Raw genomic sequence first — 21339 nt, forward strand, 5'->3', positions numbered from 1 at the left:
ATGCACATTTGGGAACTCTACAAATTCCTGGTTTAATATCTTCCAAAGTTCTTAAAAACTGAATCAAATGTTTTCAGAATTTCCATAATTTCTGCAATCAAGTCTAAACTAGCTCAGACTCTTTGAACAGAGGTGCAAGTTTTACTTTCACTTTACCATGATGAAATCTCAGTGTGTTTTGAGTCACCTACAGTCTTGATCCAAAGCAGTTCTCTTTCTGAATGAGAGATTAAACTGTCCGAACATGAAACAGTTTGATTTATACTGGCTTTATATGCAGTTTTGCTGTAACACAATTGTGGGACATGTGCAGTTATAATAATTGTGGCTTAACAATGTGTTATTTGTAACTTTATGAATGTTTTTTTTTTTTTTTTTTTTTAAAGAATGGTCTTAAGTAGGTATATTTGAATGCTGTTTTTATAAACAAGGGTCAATGACATGATGCTCTGGATTTATTAAAGGAATATTCCAGGTTCAAGACAAGTTAATCTCAGTCGACAGCCTTTGTGGCATAATATTGATAACCACATAAATTAATTTGCTTACAATGGAAGTGAATGGGGCCAATTTTTGGAGAGTTTAAAGGCAGAAATGTGAAGCTTATAATCTTATAAAAGCACTTGCTTTAATTCTTCTGTTAAAACTTGTGTATTATTTGAGCTGTAAAGTTGTTTGTGTCATTTTAGAGTTTCAGGGTTTGTAGACATTACATTGTAAAATTGGCTATAACTTTTCACAGAAAAGAATAAGTGATTTTATCACACTAACATCATGTTTACATGCATATTGTTTAGGTCTTATAGCTATACTTTTGAAAAAGTTAGTATTTTCACGTTCAAAAGTTGGCCCCATTGACTTTCATTGTAAGTGTCTCACTGTAACCCAGTTTTTTGCTTTTTTTTTTTTTTTTTTTAAAGGAGGGATGATTCGAAATACGTTTTGTGGTAAACAACATTATGCCAAAAATACTGTCGATTGAGCTTAAATTGTATTGAACCTGAAATATTCCTTTAAGTTATTCAAAAATACAGTAAAAATGCAAATCACTCAATACAATTACTTGAATATGCTTCTGTGAGAAACGTGTGTGTGTGTGTGTGTATTATTTATATATATATATATATATATACACACACACACACACACACACACACACACACACACACCGTTTAAGTCAGAAGTTTACATGCAGTTATGTTGAAGTCATTAACTCATTTTTAACCACTCCACAGATTTAATATTAGCAAACTATAGTTTTGGCAAGTTGTTTAGGACATCTACTTTGCATGACACAAGTAATTTTTCCAACAATTGTTTACAGACAGATTGTTTCACTTTTAACTGACTATATCCCAATTCCAGTGGGTCAGAAGTTTACATACACTAAGGTAACTGTGCCTTTAAGTAACTTGGAAAATTCTAGAAAATGATATCAAGCCTTTAGACAATTAGCTTCTGATTGGCTAACTGGAGTCAATTGGAGGTGTACCTGTGGATGTATTTTAAGGCCTACCTTCAAACTCCGTGCCTCTTTGCTTGACATCATTGGAAGGTCTAAAGAAATCAGCCAAGACCTCAGAAAAAAAATTGTGGACCTCCACAAGTCTGGTTCATCCTTGGGAGCAATTTCCAAATGCCTGAAGGTACCACGTTCATCTGTACAAACATTTATTCACAAAAGTATGCAAGTATAAACACCATGGGACCACGCAGCCATCATACCGCTCAGGAAGGAGATGCATTCTGTCTCCTAGAGATGAACGTAGTTTGGTGCGAAAAGTGCAAATCAATCCCAGAACAACAGCAAAGGACCTTGTGAAGATGCTGGAGGAAACAGGTAGACAAGTATCTATATCCACAGTAAAACGCGTCCTATATCGACATAACCTTAAAAGCTGTGGCCATCACAAAACCCTGACCTCAGTCCGAAAAAGCGTGTGTGAGCAAGGAGACCTACAAACCTGACTCAGTTACACGAGTTCTGTCTGGAGGAATGGGACAAAATTCCAGCAACTTATTGAGAGAAGCTTGTGGAAGGCTACCCAAAACGTTTGACCCAAGTTAAACAATTTAAAGGCAATGCTACCAAATACTAACAAAGTGTATGTAAACTTCTGACCCATTGGGAATGTGATGAAAGAAATAAAAGCTGAAATAAATCATTCTCTCTACTATTATTCTGACATTTCACATTCTTAAAATAAAGTAGTGATCCTAACTGACCTAAGACAGGGAATGTTTTCTATGATTAAATGTCAGGAATTATGAAAAACTGAGTTTAAATGTATTTGGCTAAAGTGTATGTAAACTTCTGACTTCAAGTGTGTGTGTGTGTGTGTGTGTGTAATATATATATGTGTGTGTGTATGAAGACCCATCACATGACTTTAATAAAGTCATGAAAGCAATTATGCAGTAATGCTTTAAATGGTTTTCAAAAAGTTATGAAACCAAATTGGACACAATTACATTTCTTGTCACATGTTTTAAAATAGGCTAGATTTTTTTAAAGATTTATTATTTTTATCACCTTGGATAAGCTTATTTTTCAATAACCACAAACCAATTCAAAAAATTAGATTCATGGGGTATTCATATAGACCGTGTTTATAGGCACATAACATAGCTAGTGAATGTGTGGAATTTGTGCATTCATGTAATTCAAACTCCAATATACATCTTACAGTGTTATCAGTGTAACTATGTCAAACACTTCAGTTGAATTTCAATTAAAAACAATCTCAGTCGGCACAAAAATCAAATAAACATCAGCTTCAAAAGTTGCTGTAAATAGTGCACAAAATCACAAAGAATATGAACACCGTTAAAGGAAAGAAGTGCTGCCAATATGAACACATCCATTTGCAACCTCCAGATGGGCATCATCTGTTTTTCAGTCGCCTGTGTTTTAAACTGATGCAGTATAGATTGTATTTGGCCTAGAGGTTTGCATGGGCTATTGCCCATTTCTGAGAACATTTGACCTGACCCGAATTGTACTGTCAAATTTTATGCCCAAATCTGACCCAAATCCTAAATTGCTCAATCTCTATAATTTCTTCTCCAAGCAAATAATTTGTTGCAAAAGACTGTTTTATTTAAGCATCGTAGGCAACATTTGGAACTAAAGGTAGACCGATATATCAGTTTTACTGATTAATCAGTGCCTATAGTTGATTTATAGAACTATGCTAAGAACTATATATATATTATTGTTTCTTAGGGTTTCTCTGTGGCCTGCGTTGGAGGAGTCTACAGTTTATATGGCTTGGTTGTGTAATAAAACAGTGGCCTCTAGGGAAGAAATAAAAACAACCGTGGGGATTTGCTGTAACTAAGGGCGTTTTCGCACCTAGTTTGTTTGAGCACTCCAAGCGCTCTCAGAGCGGTATAACATGTATATTTGAACAACCCAAGTGGTCTCGGACCCCCTAAACGGACCCAAAAGTGAATCGTACTCAGACCACCTCAGGAGGTGGTCCGAGTATGGTTCGGTTGTGGGTCCTTTTGTGGTTCGATTGATTTGCACGATGTAAAATCGAAGATGTACCAGTACGCTTTGCATTTTATGACATAAGTACCTTGTGGCTTGCCATACATAGCTGCATTACATACTTCATATTCCAGTCACAATTTACTGTCCACATATGGGAATTTTAAGCGAATATAGATATACCATGATTACCGTGACGTGTTTTTGTGTCTCATATTCTGTTCTTGTATTATTTGAGCACCTAAAATGAACAGACCGGCCGCATTCAGAGCAGAGCAGTGCATTAAGATGAACCACTTTAAAGTGCTCTGATGGGTGTACTGTTTACGGAGGTTCACCAAACTCCCACGAAAATACAAGTGAGGATTTGTGTAGTTTCACTTTAATTTTATTTGCACAATGGCAAATGTTCTTGGCTCGTACACACAATGTAAATAACATGCAGGAGGAGATGCTTGCTCCATTACTCTCGAGATGTTAAAGAAACATATTTTCAAATGCACAAAGAATTTCAAATGTTTTCCTTCATGTGAAATAAGGGCTTGTAGGTTTTATCAGAGAGCCTTAACATAATGTGAGAGAGTGAAACATTTAGGAGAGAAATACAGTATACATTATTACTATAGCATAATGTAATACAATTGGCGGTGTTGTCTGGGTTTCATAAATGATATAACACATAAAATTACTTTTTGTTATTCTATCCCTGTGCAATGATTTTTAATTAAAAATTCAATATCTTTTAAAGCCTTAAGTAATCATATAGCCCCATTTTATTACATGATTTCAAGTTAAATATCAGTAAATTACAACTTAAGATTTAGGCCTATCTGTCATAAGCATACATACACCTTAAGAAGTGTGACAGTTTGTATGACAATTGCTTATCATAATAATCGCAATTATTTATGAAAAATTCTTAAGGAGCTGTGGTGTGAACAACAAGGGGTCTGAGACCACATTAATGTGAAAAGTCCACTTACATTGTGAACACCAAATGCACTGAGGTCATTTGAGGCTGGTTCCCTTTCTGGTTCAATTTAACCGAACTGGGTTTGGTTCACTTAAAACGTACTATAGGTGAAAACCACCCTAAATCTTTCATCATTGACAATAAAACGATTTTGTTATTTTGATGAGATAATCAAGTGTTCTAAATTGAAGTGAGGAAATGCAAAGGAATATGTGACTTTATGGAAACATGCCCCATCCGCACACACATCCTGTCTCCAACTTTATATCAAAATCCTTCATCTGTTTAAAAAGCTTAATTTGGTAAATACTTAAAATGGAGCATTGTAATGTGGTCAAGACTCTATCATATTAAAATAAGAGTCCCGATGTTTTTTGGGCTTGTTTATAGTTAAAAGTCCTGAGTTATTTAGAAAATGTTTTTTCTGGTTATTATTGTGGGCAATAAACTGCATCTGGGTTTTAGTTTATTTTGGACTCCTGTAGATTCTGTCTCTGCCCGTCATAGTAAGGAAAGAATAAGAACATTTTGTTACATTCTATAAAACGATTATAAAAGCTATCGGCTGATTAATCTGTTACCAGCCTTTGCCACCACCAAGTCCACTGTATAGTAACAGCTAATACATAGTTTTAACGTGGCACAGTGGCACCTCAGCACACCAGAGCAAATAGAAGAAAAAAAAAACACTGGCTTGTCGTTTATCAAGCGCTGATACTTTGCTGGGTGAAAAACAATCTGGAATCATGTGTAACAGTCACGTGAATTCCTCTTTGTAACCTAAACTTCAAGATGTTGAATCTTTGTGACGGTCCTGCGCGAGATGCTGAAGAAACAGTGAGATGACATCTATCCAGTGTGTGTTTATGTAGAAAAACAATTGGAAAAACACAGATAATAATACCAGGTGTAAACAGGGACTTTCTTTTTTTTACTTTTGAATTTGAGATACGGCGTATTTGAGCTTTTCTAAGTCTAGGCCAGACTTGAATTAGCTTACATTTCAAAGTGGATCAATAATGCATCTATTAGTTGGCGTCAGTTCCTTGTGATGGAGAATGACATGGAATATTTTAAGATGCCATCTGTAACTGTGTGATGTCATCATTGTGTTGACGTCATTGGGAATCAACAAGGGACTTAATGTATGTCACTCCTGGTACCAATAACCAATGGTCTTTAAACAAGACTACTTTATTCTTAATCTTATTTCTGTTTACACACAGATAGTGTTTGAGTTAGTAAGTCCTATTAACACATTCATATGGAATCAAAGGTGAGCGAGACATCAATGAGACAGATGCTTGATTTGACCGAAAGGTCACTGAACATATGGCTGACATTTAACAGCAGTTGCTGTGGTATTGAAGACCCTTTGAGCATGCTGTCATTTCACACTGCGCTCAAATCAGTTCTGTGTGTTTAATTAAAGTAGCTGAAATGGATTTTCGGAAAGGAACTGGCCCAAGATCAGTAGATAACAGCTCTGTCCAGTGGATTATATAAGAGAGACACATCTGTAATAAGTGTGCATGTCTTTCAGGTCCAGCGTGTTGTCATCTCAGGAGTAGGTCAAACAGGAAAAATGAGTGAGTTGGAACAGTTGCGACAGGAAGCAGAACAGCTTCGCAACCAGATCCGGGTAAGTGAAACCGGCGCCCTCCCATATAAACAAACAGCGTGCTCGGAACAGCATACTGCCATACTACTTTTACTATTGCTACAGTAAATAGTATACATGGTGTGCGCAAAATTTAATGTATGTTTGTGTTTCTTAAACTTTGGGCACTTTTATGTCCCAGGGGTTGATTTGAATTAAACTGATTTCCATGTTTTTTCTTTATTATTTGAAGGAATCATTAAAACTGAATTGGAAACTTTTCACCAGTCCTTCATTTATTTTTTTTGTGCTTTTCAAATGTCTTTTATATATAGATTTGACTGTTTTAGTCTTGTCCCAGACCCAGTTGTGGTGTCTTTTTCACTACACCAAATAATTTTGCCCATAATAAAGTTATTGTTAATTAGTGTACTTGTTAACCAAGTGGACAAAAGTGACAGTGAAGAGCATGAGATGAAATATGAGACAAGTGATGTTTAAAGAAAACAGAAAAATCAGTGGAAATCACTCGTGTAGAGTGGTTTTATTGGGCATCATTTCCAATCAAGCTGTACTGTTACTTACTGGATTAAACATGCAAGGTAATGAGGTCACATGAAAACATTGGAATAATGCCTACTCTTTCACTTAATTTTTAATTAGTATGTAATATAAAGTATATAATGCACAGTATTGAGGAGCAGTGTTAGAAATGAACTTTTCCGTTAAAGGGTTATTTCACCCTAAAAGGAAAATTCTCTTATTTACTCACCCTCATGATATCCCAGGTGTGTATGACTTTCATTCTTCAGCAGAACACATTTGAAAAAAAAATGCAAAAATATCTCAGCTCAGTAGGTCCTTAAAATGCAAGTGGATGGTGATCTGACTTTTGAAGCTTTGATAATCACAGACAGTCAGCATAAATGTCATTCATACAACTCCAGCGGTTAAATTAATGTCTTCTAAAGTGATATGATCTCTTTTGGTGCACAAAACAGCAATATTTAAGTACTTTTTAACTATAAATCATCACTTCCGGTCAGCAGTGTTAAGTGTGTGTGACGTAATCATGTTGGCATGTTCACATGAGAACTGGCGCACATGCGACACACCCGGAAGAGCAGTGCTGTTTACAAGTGAGTAGGAGGAACGCTGTACAGAAGCATAGTTAGTTTTGGTTTAGTTTGAATTAAATAGATTCCAATTTTGATGCAGTTTTAATACCGATTCATTTGGGAATATTTCAGTTACAATGTCAACAGTCATGTTTTAATTATAACATATTGCCTGATCTCTACAGTGCATAACGTGCATTGTCATGGCTATACATTCCTGTTTACTCATTCACACATTTCCAAATATTTTTGGCTATGCCTCTTTTTAATAAATACCACAGCTCATAACTGTGGCATTTTTTGCCCCCATATTGTGGGTTTTGGGGGCATTTTTTGTCAATTTAGTTCATTTTTGTATCTTGTTGAGTAGTGAGCTAGTTTTCCATTCTGATCATAGCCAATAAACTTTCTTCATCTGTTTTGATTGATATCAAATTAATTTTGTGTCTTGGACTTTTTTATTTATTGTTGTTTCTCAGGATGCTAGAAAAGCCTGCAGTGACTCCACGCTTTCACAGGTACAAGAACAACATCATTATTTTCAACCAGGTCTCATACAGTAGAATCATGATACTATACCTACATTTTTGCTAAATTATTTTTACGTGGCTCGTTGTATTTCATCATAACACTTACAATAGCACATGACTTATAAGGTGCTACATTTTACATAACCAACTACTTATACAAGCTTGTTCAGGTGATCGAGTGTTGCACTTGTAATGCAAAGGACCAGGGTACAAGTCATGAAGAGAACGCAAGTCAACATGCCGTAGTCGAAAGTGTCATAGAAGCACCACAAAATGATGTGGTTATGCAAGTGATCTCGCTCTTCTCTATATTATCACTGTCGAATATTATTGTGAAAATAAGAAATTTTAAAGAATCAGCTGAAAGCACAAAGGACAACAGTACCCATATCAGCTGTACACATTTCATTTGAAAATAAAACAAGGATACTTAAGCTTCTTGTGGGCTGCATTATGTTTAATCTGTTGCTCTTTTTCGGGTTCCTGTGACAGATAACGGCATGTTTGGACTCGGTGGGGCGCATACAGATGAGAACGAGACGCACACTCAGAGGTCATCTCGCCAAAATCTACGCCATGCACTGGGGCAGTGACTCCAGGTGTGTTGTGTTTCGTTGTAAAGAACCCCTCCCCCCCAACCATCAGGATTTGTTGTATAAGTAGTAAAAGTGTTACAAATAGTGTCCCTTACATAAACTGTGTGATTAATATTACAGGAAAATGTGTTTTCCATATGTTCTGGGAACCTGGTGTTCCTCTTCGGTGGTGCTATATGATGGCCTTTCCCAACACGAATCGTATCTGTGTCCTATATTAATAAAATTTTATTATTGAAAAATTGTGCTGGACATTGGCTTTGCACAGTATAATTATGTTTCAGAAGCTTCAAAATGCTTCAAGCATCTATAACGGGTGCTGTTTAATGTCGATCATGACTAGTTGATCGTAAGAGAACCAGTGGTCGGTCTCAGTAACTGGTCAAAAGGGAAAGAGAATAGAGAAAGAAAAGACACCAATAACAAAAATATTAAAGATTGACTTTTTATTTCCCCGCTTCTGTAACCACGTGCTGTATGACTGACAGGAGGCCTATGTGTGTGCGCTTCACATGCGCATGTGTGGTTATGTGGATACACGCCTGAATGGTCAAATACACTTAAAAAATGCCTGTCTTGGCGAAGTATTAATGTAAATAAAGTCAGTAATGTCTAAAGTGAACGTTAACAGTGGGACAAAAAAGCGGATTTGTATCAAAATGTACCTGCTGCTGATAAGTATCGTTAATATTAATCAAACAACAATAAAAAGAATACAAATAAACCAATCGCTGCTCTTGGCTAGAACAAATTAGTAGCTTTAAAAAGTATTCATGGAATATAATCAAATAGCGAAGACCTGTAGCTAGACGTTTTATGTAAAACATTTTTTTTAAAAGTACTGTTTTCTTAATTTTTTTTATATTGTTTTTAATTTGTTTCTATTTATTGCTTTTATTTTTTTATTCACTTGTTTCTTTTTTCTTATTTGATTACAGACTTTTGACTTGTCTTGAATAATTACTTAAACATGAAAGTATTATTATTTGTTGTGGTTTCAAAATAGATATAGAGAATCGTCAAATTTCACTACTGATTATGTATATATTGTGTATGGTAGATCTTACTATAATAACATTATGAATAAGTAGATCACATTGCACAGAAGCGTGAGCACCCCTGATCTATAAGAATGTAGTCTCCACTTTAGAACAGTCTCATTAAACAGTCATGCTTCAATCTGATTGGCTGGCTTTACACAATTCCAGAAGCCAGGCTTTATGGTTTATGTCAGTCTCCTCCAATCTGTGTGGCAGTTCTTGGCCAGAATAAGAGGAAATGTGGTCCAGACTTTATGCTGATAGTCAAAAGTCTGGCTTTGTACCTCTAATAAAGAATATTATATGTTTTGCTTTAATTTCAGGTTACTAGTCAGTGCCTCCCAAGATGGCAAACTGATCATATGGGACGGTTACACGACCAACAAGGTAATGAGATACTAGAGTCATTTAACCCTGCTCGACACGAGATGTCTGTGGTTTACCGTTTATCTTCAGCTTTATCTTGTGTTATAGTACTGAAGGGATGTTTTAAATGCTATCCCACAGATGCATGCTATTCCGCTGCGCTCCTCTTGGGTCATGACCTGTGCCTATGCCCCATCGGGGAACTACGTGGCCTGTGGAGGCCTCGACAACATCTGCTCCACCTACAGCCTTAAAACCCGCGAGGGCAACGTCAGGGTCAACAGAGAACTGGCTGGACACACAGGTAAACACACACACACTTTCTTGTCTGCTATTACAGCCTGCCGGGATATTGTCTCAATCTCCAATGACACTTCCTTCTAAGATGGTCTTAGTAAACTTAGTACTTCAGAGTATTAAGGGAATACTCTAAGACCAAATCTAACGAAACAAATTAATGTACGTTAGAATAGTGTTTGTATTGTGTAACACTTCTCAATGAAAGGAGGAGGCGAGAAACAGATTTCCTGGTTCAGGTAGGTGTTTTATTCTCTTCACTGCAGCAGATACACTCTTTCAGGTTTTTCACTCAGTTCAATAATTCACTCTCAAAAATAAACTTCTTCACAAACACTCAATAGCTTCAACATGAAATGGAAACAGTTCGACAATGCTGCACACTTGTTTCTCTCTCTCTTCCCCCGACTGCTGGCGGTGTGGCTCTTTTAAGCCGCTCTCCCCGTGCTCACTGAAATTAGAGACAGGTGTTAGACATAATTTAGCTCAGGTGTAAGCGCCCTTACCGCTTTCTCTCTCTCCGGAGAGATGCTTGACCACGCCACCGCTGCCACATAATGCTTCTGTATTAGATTTTTATATTAGATATAACTATTTTTCTGGATATGTAATTATCTCATTGTTAAATTGTTAAAAAGAAAGTGCTTTTCCAGTCCATTTATTTCACACCTGTCTAATATTGTGTAGTTCCCTCTCGTGCCGCCAAAACAGCGCCAACCCGCATCTCAGAATAGCATTCAGAGATGATATTCTTCTCACCACAACTGTACAGAGCGGTTATCTTGAGTTACCGTAGACTTTGTCATAGTGTTTGGTTTGAGTCCACCTTAGTCGAGTCCAAGTCTTTAAACAATAGAGGTCGGGGCCGAGTCTAACTTAAGACCGAGTCCATAAAAGGCCAAGGCCGAGTCCAAATGAATCTGTTTATGAATCTGAATTGATATTCTAACCGTAAACTCAACATCAATATTTTAAGCTTATTTTAACCTTCACAACTAAGAAAAACAATTTGTCAATATAAATGCAACAAAAACCCCTCTGTTGCATTTCATATTCACATTTTATGATTAGTATCCTGCTGAACACGTTTCAAAGTGGTTTCAGAATGAAAGCATATGCTTTAGGTGTGTCCTTCAACACACTTCTTATTGTGTTCTGTTGACATTTTCAATTATTTGTTGCTTTTTCCCCTCAACTCAAACATACACTAAAGAAAGTGAAAGCTGCATTAGTCAACCAGAGTTGTTATTATTTCAAATTTTAATTGTTTTTTTCTACTTCATTTTCAATTTGTCCATTCAATTTAGTTTCTTTTATCTAAAATTATGTGTGAAATACTTGTAATTAATTAAATACATTTAATGTGTTTTAATACATTTTAATAAATGGTAATATTAAATCATTTAATAATGCCCATAAAATTAAACAGAAAATTAAAACCGAAAAGATCAGATACCATTAGAAATGTATTTTTATTGTACTACACTTCACACTTTTCAGTCCTCCTGCTGTGTCCAGGTGTAGCCTACTTCCCTAAAGTTAAGATCAAATTTCTTTGACATGTCATTCTTTTCACATTATATTTAGTATGGGTAATAGGTGAATTGAGACTTCTTCCCTCACTTGTGTTCTTCATTGTATTTTCTGACTTTTTTGCCATTGAAACGCAAGCGCCAGCTTTACAGAAACACACAGAGGTTGCACTACAAATATGTTGCGGACTGAGTTGTACAATTTCCATCATGGTCTATTTCATCCATCATATTAGTTTAAATATCCCTTATACATAGCATTTTTTTTGAATGGCTTTGCATTTCCATCATGCCACGGTCCAAATCAGTGAGATCACATTTTTCCCCATTCTGATGGTTGATGTGAACATTAACTGAAGCTCCTGACCCGTATCTGCATGAATTTATGCACTGCTGCCACATGATTGGCTGATTAGATAATCGCATGGATGATTGTTGGTGCCAGATGGGCTGGTTTGAGTATTTCTGTAACTGCTGATCTCCTGGGATTTTCACACACAACAGTCTCTAGAATTTACTCCGAATGGAGCCAAAAACAAAAAACATCCAGTGAGCGGCAGTTCTGCGGATGGAAACGCCTTGTTGATGAGAGAGGTCAACAGAGAATGACCAGACTGGTTTGAACTGGCAAAGTCTACGGTAACTCAGATAACCGTTCTGTACAATTGTGGTGAGAAGTATATCATCTCAGAATGCTATTCTGAGATGCGGGTTGGTGCTGTTTTGGTGGCATGAGGGGGACCTACACAATATTAGGCAGGTGCTTTTAATGTTGTGGCTGATCGGTGTATATACTTTGTGTGTATAATATTAAGCCAGTATAATAATTAAATCACATAAAAACGCTTAGGTTTGCTGTAATTCCATTTAAAACATAATTTGCTTTAGAATAGCATGACATTTGTGTAATGTACAGTATTTCATATATATAAATTAATTTCCCTTTTTTATGAATGGTTTTATCTGTAGGTTATTTGTCTTGCTGTCGATTTCTTGATGACAATCAGATCATCACCAGCTCTGGTGACACAACATGGTAAGTTATTACTATTATGGCTCTTATTACATTATAGTTTATAATAATAATAATGAAACTAATCAGTTTCTGGTAAATATATAATGAGATATATGGGATATGTAGGTGTTGATTTTATTTAGCATGTGCATATTTTAACTTTACAGACTACAAGAAATAAAAATGTATGAGGGGCCGTTTAGGCCTTAATACCCACAAAACACTCTCACATTCACAACAACTGTATGCACACACAAAAAGCTCACACATTCACAACTTTTACCTCTTTCACACACACGCATATAACATTCATGCATTCACTTTTTACCACACATACAGCACTCATGCATTCACATCTTTACCTCTCACACACACATACAACACTCATGCATTCACTTCTTTACCTCTCACACACATACAACACTCATGCATTCACTTCTTTACCTCTCACACACACATACAACACTCATGCATTCACTTCTTTACCTCTCACACACACATACAACACTCATGCATTCACTTCTTTACCTCTCACACACACACACACACACACACATACAGCACTCATGCATTCACATCTTTACCTCTCACACACACGCATACAACACTAATGCATTCACACACGCATACAACACTCATGCATTCACTTCTTTACCTCTCTCACACGCATACAGCACTAATGCATTCACACACGCATACAGCACTCATGCATTCACATCTTTACCTCTCACACAGGCATACAGCACTCATGCCTCTCACACACGCATACAGCACTCATGCATTCACAACTTTTACCTCACACATACAACACTAATGCATTCACACACGCATACAACACTCATGCATTCACTTCTTTACCTCTCACACACGCATACAACACTAATGCATTCACACACGCATACAGCACTCATGCATTCACATCTTTACCTCTCACACACACGCATACAACACTAATGCATTCACACACGCATACGGCACTCATGCATTCACTTCTTTACCTCTCTCACACGCATACAGCACTCATGCATTCACTTCTTTACCTCTCTCACACGCATACAGCACTCATGCATTCACTTCTTTACCTCTCACACACACACACAATACTCATGCATTCACAACTTTTACCTCTCTCTCTCACACACACACACACACACACACATACAACACTCATGCATTCACTTCTTTACCTCTCTCACACACGCATACAACACTCATGCGTTCACACACGCATACAACACTCATGCGTTCACACACACATACAACACTCATGCATTCACATCTTTACCTCTCTCACACACACATACAACACTCATGCATTCACATCTTTACCTCTCTCACACACACATACAACACTCATGCATTCACTTCTTTACCTCTCTCACACACGCATACAACACTCATGCGTTCACACACGCATACAACACTCATGCGTTCACACACGCATACAACACTCATGCATTCACTTCTTTACCTCTCTCACACACGCACAACACTCATGCATTCACATCTTTACCTCTCTCACACACGCACAACACTCATGCATTCACATCTTTACCTCTCTCACACACGCATACAACACTCATGCGTTCACACGCATACAACACTCATGCGTTCACACACGCATACAACACTCATGCATTCACTTCTTTACCTCTCTCACACACGCACAACACTCATGCATTCACATCTTTACTTCTCTCACACACACATACAGCACTCATGCATTCACATCTTTACCTCTCTCACACACGCATACAGCACTCATGCATTCACAACTTTTACCTCACACATACAACACTCATGCATTCACATCTTTACCTCTCACACACACATACAGCACTCATGCATTCACAACTTTTACCTCACACACACACATACAGCACTCATGCATTCACTTCTTTACCTCTCACACAGGCATACAGCACTCATGCCTCTCACACACGCATACAGCACTCATGCATTCACAACTTTTACCTCACACATACAACACTCATGCATTCACACGCATACAGCACTCATGCATTCACACGCATGCATACAGCACTCAAGCCTCTCACACACGCATACAGCACTCAAGCCTCTCACACACGCATACAGCACTCAAGCCTCTCACACACGCATACAGCACTCAAGCCTCTCACACACGCATACAGCACTCATGCGTTCACTGCTTTACCTCTCTCACACGCATACAACACTCATGCGTTCACTTCTTTGCCTCTCTCACATGCATACTACACTCATGCATTCATTTCTTTACCTCTCTCACACACGCATGCAGCACTCATGCATTCACTTCTTTACCTCTCACATACACACACACATACAGCACTCATGCATTCACATCTTTACCTCTCTCACACACATACAGCACTCATGCATTCACTGCTTTTCCTCTCTCACACACGCATACAACACTCATGTATTCACTTCTTTGCCTCTCTCACACACATACAACACTCATGCATTCACAAACGCATACAACACTCATGCATTCGCTTCTTTACCTCTCTCACACACGCATACAGCACTCATGCATTCTTCTTTCTCTCACACACGCATACTACACTCTTGCATTCACTTCTTTACCTCTCTCACACACGCATACAACACTCATGCATTCACTTCTTTACCTCTCTCACACACGCATACAACACTCATGCATTCTTCTTTATACCTCTCACACACGCATACTACACTCTTGCATTCACTTCTTTACCTCTCTCACACACGCATGCAGCATTCATACATTCACTTTGCCTCTCACACGCATGCAACACTCATGCATTCACTTTGCCTCTCTCACACACACACATACAACACTCATGCATTCACTTCTTTACCTCTCACACGCATACAACACTCATGCATTCACTTCTTTACCTCTCACACGCATACAACACTCATGCATTCACTTCTTTACCTCTCACGCACGCATACAGCACTCATGCATTCACTTTGCCTCTCACACGCATACAGCACTCATGCATTCACTTCTTTACCTCTCACACACGCATACAGCACTCATACATTCACTTTGCCTCACACGCATGCAGCACTCATGCCTCTCACGCATACAGCACTCATGCATTCACTTTGCCTCTCACACGCATACAGCACTCATGCATTCACTTCATCTCTCTCACACACGCATACAGCACACATACATTCACTTTGCCTCTCACACGCATACAGCACACATACATTCACTTTGCCTCTCACACGCATACAGCACTCATGCATTCACTTTGCCTCTCTCACACACATACAGCACTCATGCATTCACTTTGCCTCTCACACACATACAGCACTCATGCATTCACTTCTTTGCCTCTCTCACACACGCATACAACACTCATGCATTCACTGCTTTACCTCTCACGCACGCATACAGCACTCATGCATTCACTTTGCCTCTCACGCACGCATACAGCACTCATGCATTCACTTTGCCTCTCACACGCATACAGCACACATGCATTCACTTCTTTACCTCTCACACACGCATACAGCACTCATACATTCACTTTGCCTCACACGCATGCAGCACTCATGCCTCTCACGCATACAGCACTCATGCATTCACTTTGCCTCTCACACGCATACAGCACTCATGCATTCACTTCATCTCTCTCACACACGCATACAGCACACATACATTCACTTTGCCTCTCACACGCATACAGCACTCATGCATTCACTTTGCCTCTCTCACACACATACAGCACTCATGCATTCACTTTGCCTCTCACACACATACAGCACTCATGCATTCACTTCTTTGCCTCTCTCACACACGCATACAACACTCATGCATTCACTGCTTTACCTCTCTCACACACACCTATAACACTCATGCATTCACTGCTTTACCTCTCTCACACACACCTATAACACTCATTCATGAAATAAAAACAGACCTAGACAATTTAAAAATATGGCATCATGTGGTGCTCCTTGGTTACGTGCCTTATTGCCCATATAGTTAATCCTGTGTAGGAGCAATGTACAAAATAGCTCACCTAAAAATTACAATTTCTGCCATCATTTACTCACCCTTGTAGTTCAAAACCAGTATGACTTTTTTCATCAGTTAAACACAAGATTGAGGGATGAGAGGATTGTGTTTGTGGCTGTCCAAGCACCAAAAACACCATAAAAGTCCATAAGACTTGTGCCTTATATTTAAATATATTTCTTCTGAAGCCATATGATAGTGTTGTGAAGAACAGACCAAAATTTCAGTGTTAATTCATCTCTTCCCTCATTTGAAACTGGTGCACGCAAGAACGTCTTTGTTTACATAAGTGCTGCGAGCGCACCTGACATCATAGACACTTTGGGCTGTCAAGAGCTGTGCGCACAGGACGCGCTGTGATGCCAGGCGAAAGTTTAAACAAGGCAGGAGAAAAGATGGAGGAAAAGAAATTGCACACATTTGTTCTTGCATGCATTATCACTCTTTTTGTTGAATGTGTGAAAGTGAACGAGCTTTGCAGATGGGTCGGTCTTCCGTGCCCCTCTTACAATACCTCCCCACACTTTGAGAACAACTGACTTAAAAGAAATGTTCTTGATCTTATTATGTGTGTTATTCACACAATGTTTGTTTTCAATAATATTCCATCGATGTCCTACATTATTTCCATTGAATATTCTTTTACTCACAATTTACATTAAATGAGTTGCAAATGCATAATATCGCTTTGTGTTCATGTTAAATAAAAATGTGTCCCATCAAAGTGAAATATCTCTTTGATGTGTCACTGTTGTTGCAGTGCATTGTGGGACATTGAGACGGGCCAGCAGACAACCAGTTTCACAGGACACACAGGTGATGTCATGAGTCTGTCGGTCAGTCCAGACTTAAAGGCATTTGTGTCCGGGGCCTGCGACGCTTCGGCCAAACTGTGGGACATCAGAGACGGGATGTGTAGACAGTCTTTCACAGGCCATGTCTCCGACATCAATGCTGTCTGCGTAAGTATTTACATTAGAGATGGTTCCCAATGGTCAACTAGCTTTATTTAATGTGCTGTGCTTTAGTTGTCAGACATTAAAGCAAAGTAAAGCCCTCTCGGAAAGGCAGCTTTTTAAAATTCTTTTCTTTTTAAAGCTCTATTGTTATAGAGATACTCATCCCGTCTTTGGAGCATTCTGCCTTGAGCGTTGCGTCAGGATGTTATGTAAAGTTAAATATAGTCCAACTTTTAAGGATTTGTCTTGAGAACTCTACATTCTGTTCCATTAATTTTGCTTCATCTAGCTGTTTTTGAGCACAAGAACGCATCCTATGTAAACACCCTTGTTGGGCCTCATGTATTCAGATAGAAGACAAAGGCAGGCCTAACAGTCATAAAAAACATTCCTCAAGCCCCCTCCTTCTAAGTCGTAAATTTTACTGACAAAAATCGCGCCAAAATCAAACAAAGGGATTCCAAAACAGACTACAGATCCATGAAGCCTTGCCCTCTAAAGGATCGAACTCTCAACTCCTATTGGATGAAGCACACAACAGAACGTCCCTCAAACATGACATCATCAGGACTTCAAATAATTCTGAAATGCTTCCAAAGTTGCTTCCAGCGACTTAGTTCACCGAATACGGACGTAGCTTTTTGCTGCTCTCCGGTGCAGCCTCGTGGCATAAGGAAGTAATGTCCGACTTGAAACTGTAGCCATACAATCTCCATCTCGCTGGACGAGTTGAGATTACTCTGTGTTCAACCGAACACTCTAACGGATCCGAAGGAGACCGCCGAGCAATTCGCATCTTCATCCGTTGGCCTACAGAAGTGAAGAGATTAAAGATTTCTCTTCCATCTTCAATCAAGTCGACATTTCTGAGTTCTCCGCCAGCCCGCCGACAATCAACAGCCGTACCGACAGCGCGAGGAAACGACCTCTCGTCATCACCCGAGCCTCAAGGAACCGGGTCAGAGTTAAAGGACGGAGGAAAACACATTCTACCTGTGTCCTCATGCGATTCAAGTAAGAGGTTACGTCTGGGCAGAGATAGAATATTATAGTGTGTTATCCTTGTGTTTCAAGGATTTTGCTTGTACAGTTTATGGACCGCCATGTCCGCTCATTATTAATACTCAGGGTATTAATTATCACAAATTTGTTTTGCTGTATTGTGGTCCAACCAAATTGGACTGTTGTGCATTTTCGCCATCGCGGGTGAGACAGCAACTGAGTTCATCCATTAAAGAGTCAAATAACAAGGGACTTTTACGAGGCCCGCTCATAAAACCATGTCTCTGAGTGATGAACACGGCTGCTTTATCTCCAGCTATCGCGAAATCAGCTTTCGGGCTGTCACTTAATCATCTCTCTCTCTCTCTCTCTCTCTCTCTCTCTCTCTCTCTCTCTCACTAACCACACTGACACACACACACACACACACACACACCTTATGTGTTATAGGATTATTTTTATTTCCATATCTAATCATGTCACTGTTTAGTTTGTAGTTGTAAGTCGGAAGTTTATTGACTGCATTGTATTAATTATTAATTGATATTACTGCATAAATAAACTTTGTTTATATTACAAAGAGAAGTGTTTTGGTTTGTTTTGCATACGCCTGTGTCGTGCTGACGGGATGTCAGTGCTCGGAGTCAAACCTTCATTCATTATCGATTTTCGGGAAAAAAAACATTCTTCGGATGTCGATTTTCCTAAGAAAACAATCTAATATTGAGACTGTTTTAATATTCGGTTATTAGTCCCTGATTCCAGGGTGGTGCCCCGTCAATGTTAATCCTTATTAATATTCTATTGATTTTTGATAATTGATAATTATCTTTGATTGAATTTGAATGATCAATAAGCTAGTGTTAATTTTAATTAATGTTTCATCGATGTTAACAATTAACGATTATCTTTGATAACTGTTGATTTAAAGGATTAAAAAAAGCTAACATTGATTCTCATCAATGTTCTATTGATTTTAATAATTAATAATTATCTTTGATAATTATTAATTATTGCTAATAACCAAACTTGCTCCTAAACGTAGCACACTACATTTACTGGAGTCCCATATGAGGTTTTAATGAGTTAGATACAATTAATTAATTTAAATATTGATTAATAACTACAGAAATAATTATTAATTATTTCTGATAGTAACACTGATCTAAACAACCAGTAAAGCCCTACACCCTGTAAGAATTTTTAGAGCCTAATTATAAAAATGTTTGGTAACATTTAACAAAAAGTTTGTATTTGTTAACATTAGTTAATGCAAGAGTTGACATGAAATAAAAAATTAACAGTAGTTTTACATCACTTATTCATTTTGGTTGATGTTAATTTCTACATGTACTAATACATTTTTAATTTGAAAATTTGTACATGGTAAGATTAATTAGGGGTGGTTGCCTCCGCGAAGTGCATTCAAATCGTTTAATGCACACCTAGCCGTGGATTATCCCACTTATACCATGGTCACTTGCCAGCATTGATTAGTTACAGCTGTCATTGATTTTTACCTTGCAAATTTTGACTGTAAAAATAACAAGAACGGTTAACTTTATCTACGGGTCGTTAGATCTAGAGTTCTTTCCGTTCTAAATCAGACACAGAGATAAAGTAGTGCAATAATATCACAGTTTTTTGGAGACCAAACACACTTTAAAAACTACATTTAAATACTCAATCCAGAAATAATAATAGCCACATAATGTAGAAGGGTTGGCACTCCTCGGAACATGTCATATTTAATTCCTATTCTTTATCATTTTCACATTAATGAGGAAAAAACGGCGTTGCTGACAGTTGTAAAAGTAGCACTTATTGTACATGAGAAGGAGAAAATCATCCAAAACATTCTAAACCTGTAGACTTTGACCTCTGAGACATCCATATGGTATCCATTAAGGCTGCACGATTGACTGAATTAAGAATGAAATCGTGATGTGGCCTTGCTCAATTTCGAAACAGCAAAAGGCTGCGTGTTAGGAAACAGTCTCCATTCAGAGCTTCAGTCAATGATGTGTGATCACGCAGCACCCTCTAGTGCACATGTTGAACAGTGCAGCAGTTTTAGAGGATGTTTTATCATATTACAATTTAAGTTGATTTGCCTCGTCTTGCCGGACAGCAAAAGACTCATTTGAGTCCCGGTTTCTCTCCCCCGCCATGCAAAACAGCAAAATGTCAGACCATACTTTCCTCACAAGCACTTTGGGTGAGTAATACAGGGCTGATGAACACTGTTGTCTTTTCCGTGTTTCCTGCAGCACTTCACAGTTGATTTAAAGACGGCAACTTTTTTTTGTTGCTTTGTGATGTGATGGTTAATCCCAGCTCTATATTCAGACTATATTCACGGCTGAGGTCGTTTGAACAGAGGCATAAATCTCTCGCAAAGTCTCATTACGGAGGACGGCAGAGTAGGCGCATATAACAGTTAAAGGATGGGCAAGGAGGAGGCGGGAACCGGCTGAACAGTCAATGTAACTTTTAATGTAATACTCAACATAAAAAAAACAAACACACACACACATGCAGCGTGGCCGCGTGCGCCTCTCTCTCTCTCGAACTGGCATCTCCGGGCCCCCTTTATCTCGCTCTCCCACTGATCAGCTGAATCAGTGCCGGCTGTGCACCCTCACGGCCTGGCCACATCCTCATCCACAGTAACAGAACGGTGATTAAAACTGACTGGAACTACCTGTGCATTAAACAGTTTTAACACATGCATTCCATCCGATCAGAATTGAGTATTCAAACAGATCATGGTATAATGCAGTATAAACGAATGTGA

The 21339-nt window shown here is 38.3% G+C and overlaps 1 protein-coding gene across 1 annotated transcript in view; it reads left to right on the forward strand.

Moving 5' to 3' along the window:
* Positions 1-21339, forward strand: part of gnb4b (guanine nucleotide binding protein (G protein), beta polypeptide 4b) — a 29114-nt gene that overhangs the window by 1345 nt on the left and 6430 nt on the right. The window contains exons 2-8 of the mRNA XM_051675955.1: positions 6013-6111; positions 7667-7705; positions 8210-8316; positions 9677-9740; positions 9861-10023; positions 12518-12584; positions 17342-17543. Coding sequence (XP_051531915.1) covers positions 6055-6111; positions 7667-7705; positions 8210-8316; positions 9677-9740; positions 9861-10023; positions 12518-12584; positions 17342-17543 — 699 coding nt within the window. The 5' untranslated portion in view covers positions 6013-6054. The remainder of the gene's footprint in view (positions 1-6012; positions 6112-7666; positions 7706-8209; positions 8317-9676; positions 9741-9860; positions 10024-12517; positions 12585-17341; positions 17544-21339) is intronic.

Source organism: Myxocyprinus asiaticus, chromosome 37, assembly GCF_019703515.2.
Source record: "Myxocyprinus asiaticus isolate MX2 ecotype Aquarium Trade chromosome 37, UBuf_Myxa_2, whole genome shotgun sequence".
In the NCBI taxonomy this organism is placed as follows: Eukaryota; Metazoa; Chordata; class Actinopteri; order Cypriniformes; family Catostomidae; genus Myxocyprinus; species Myxocyprinus asiaticus.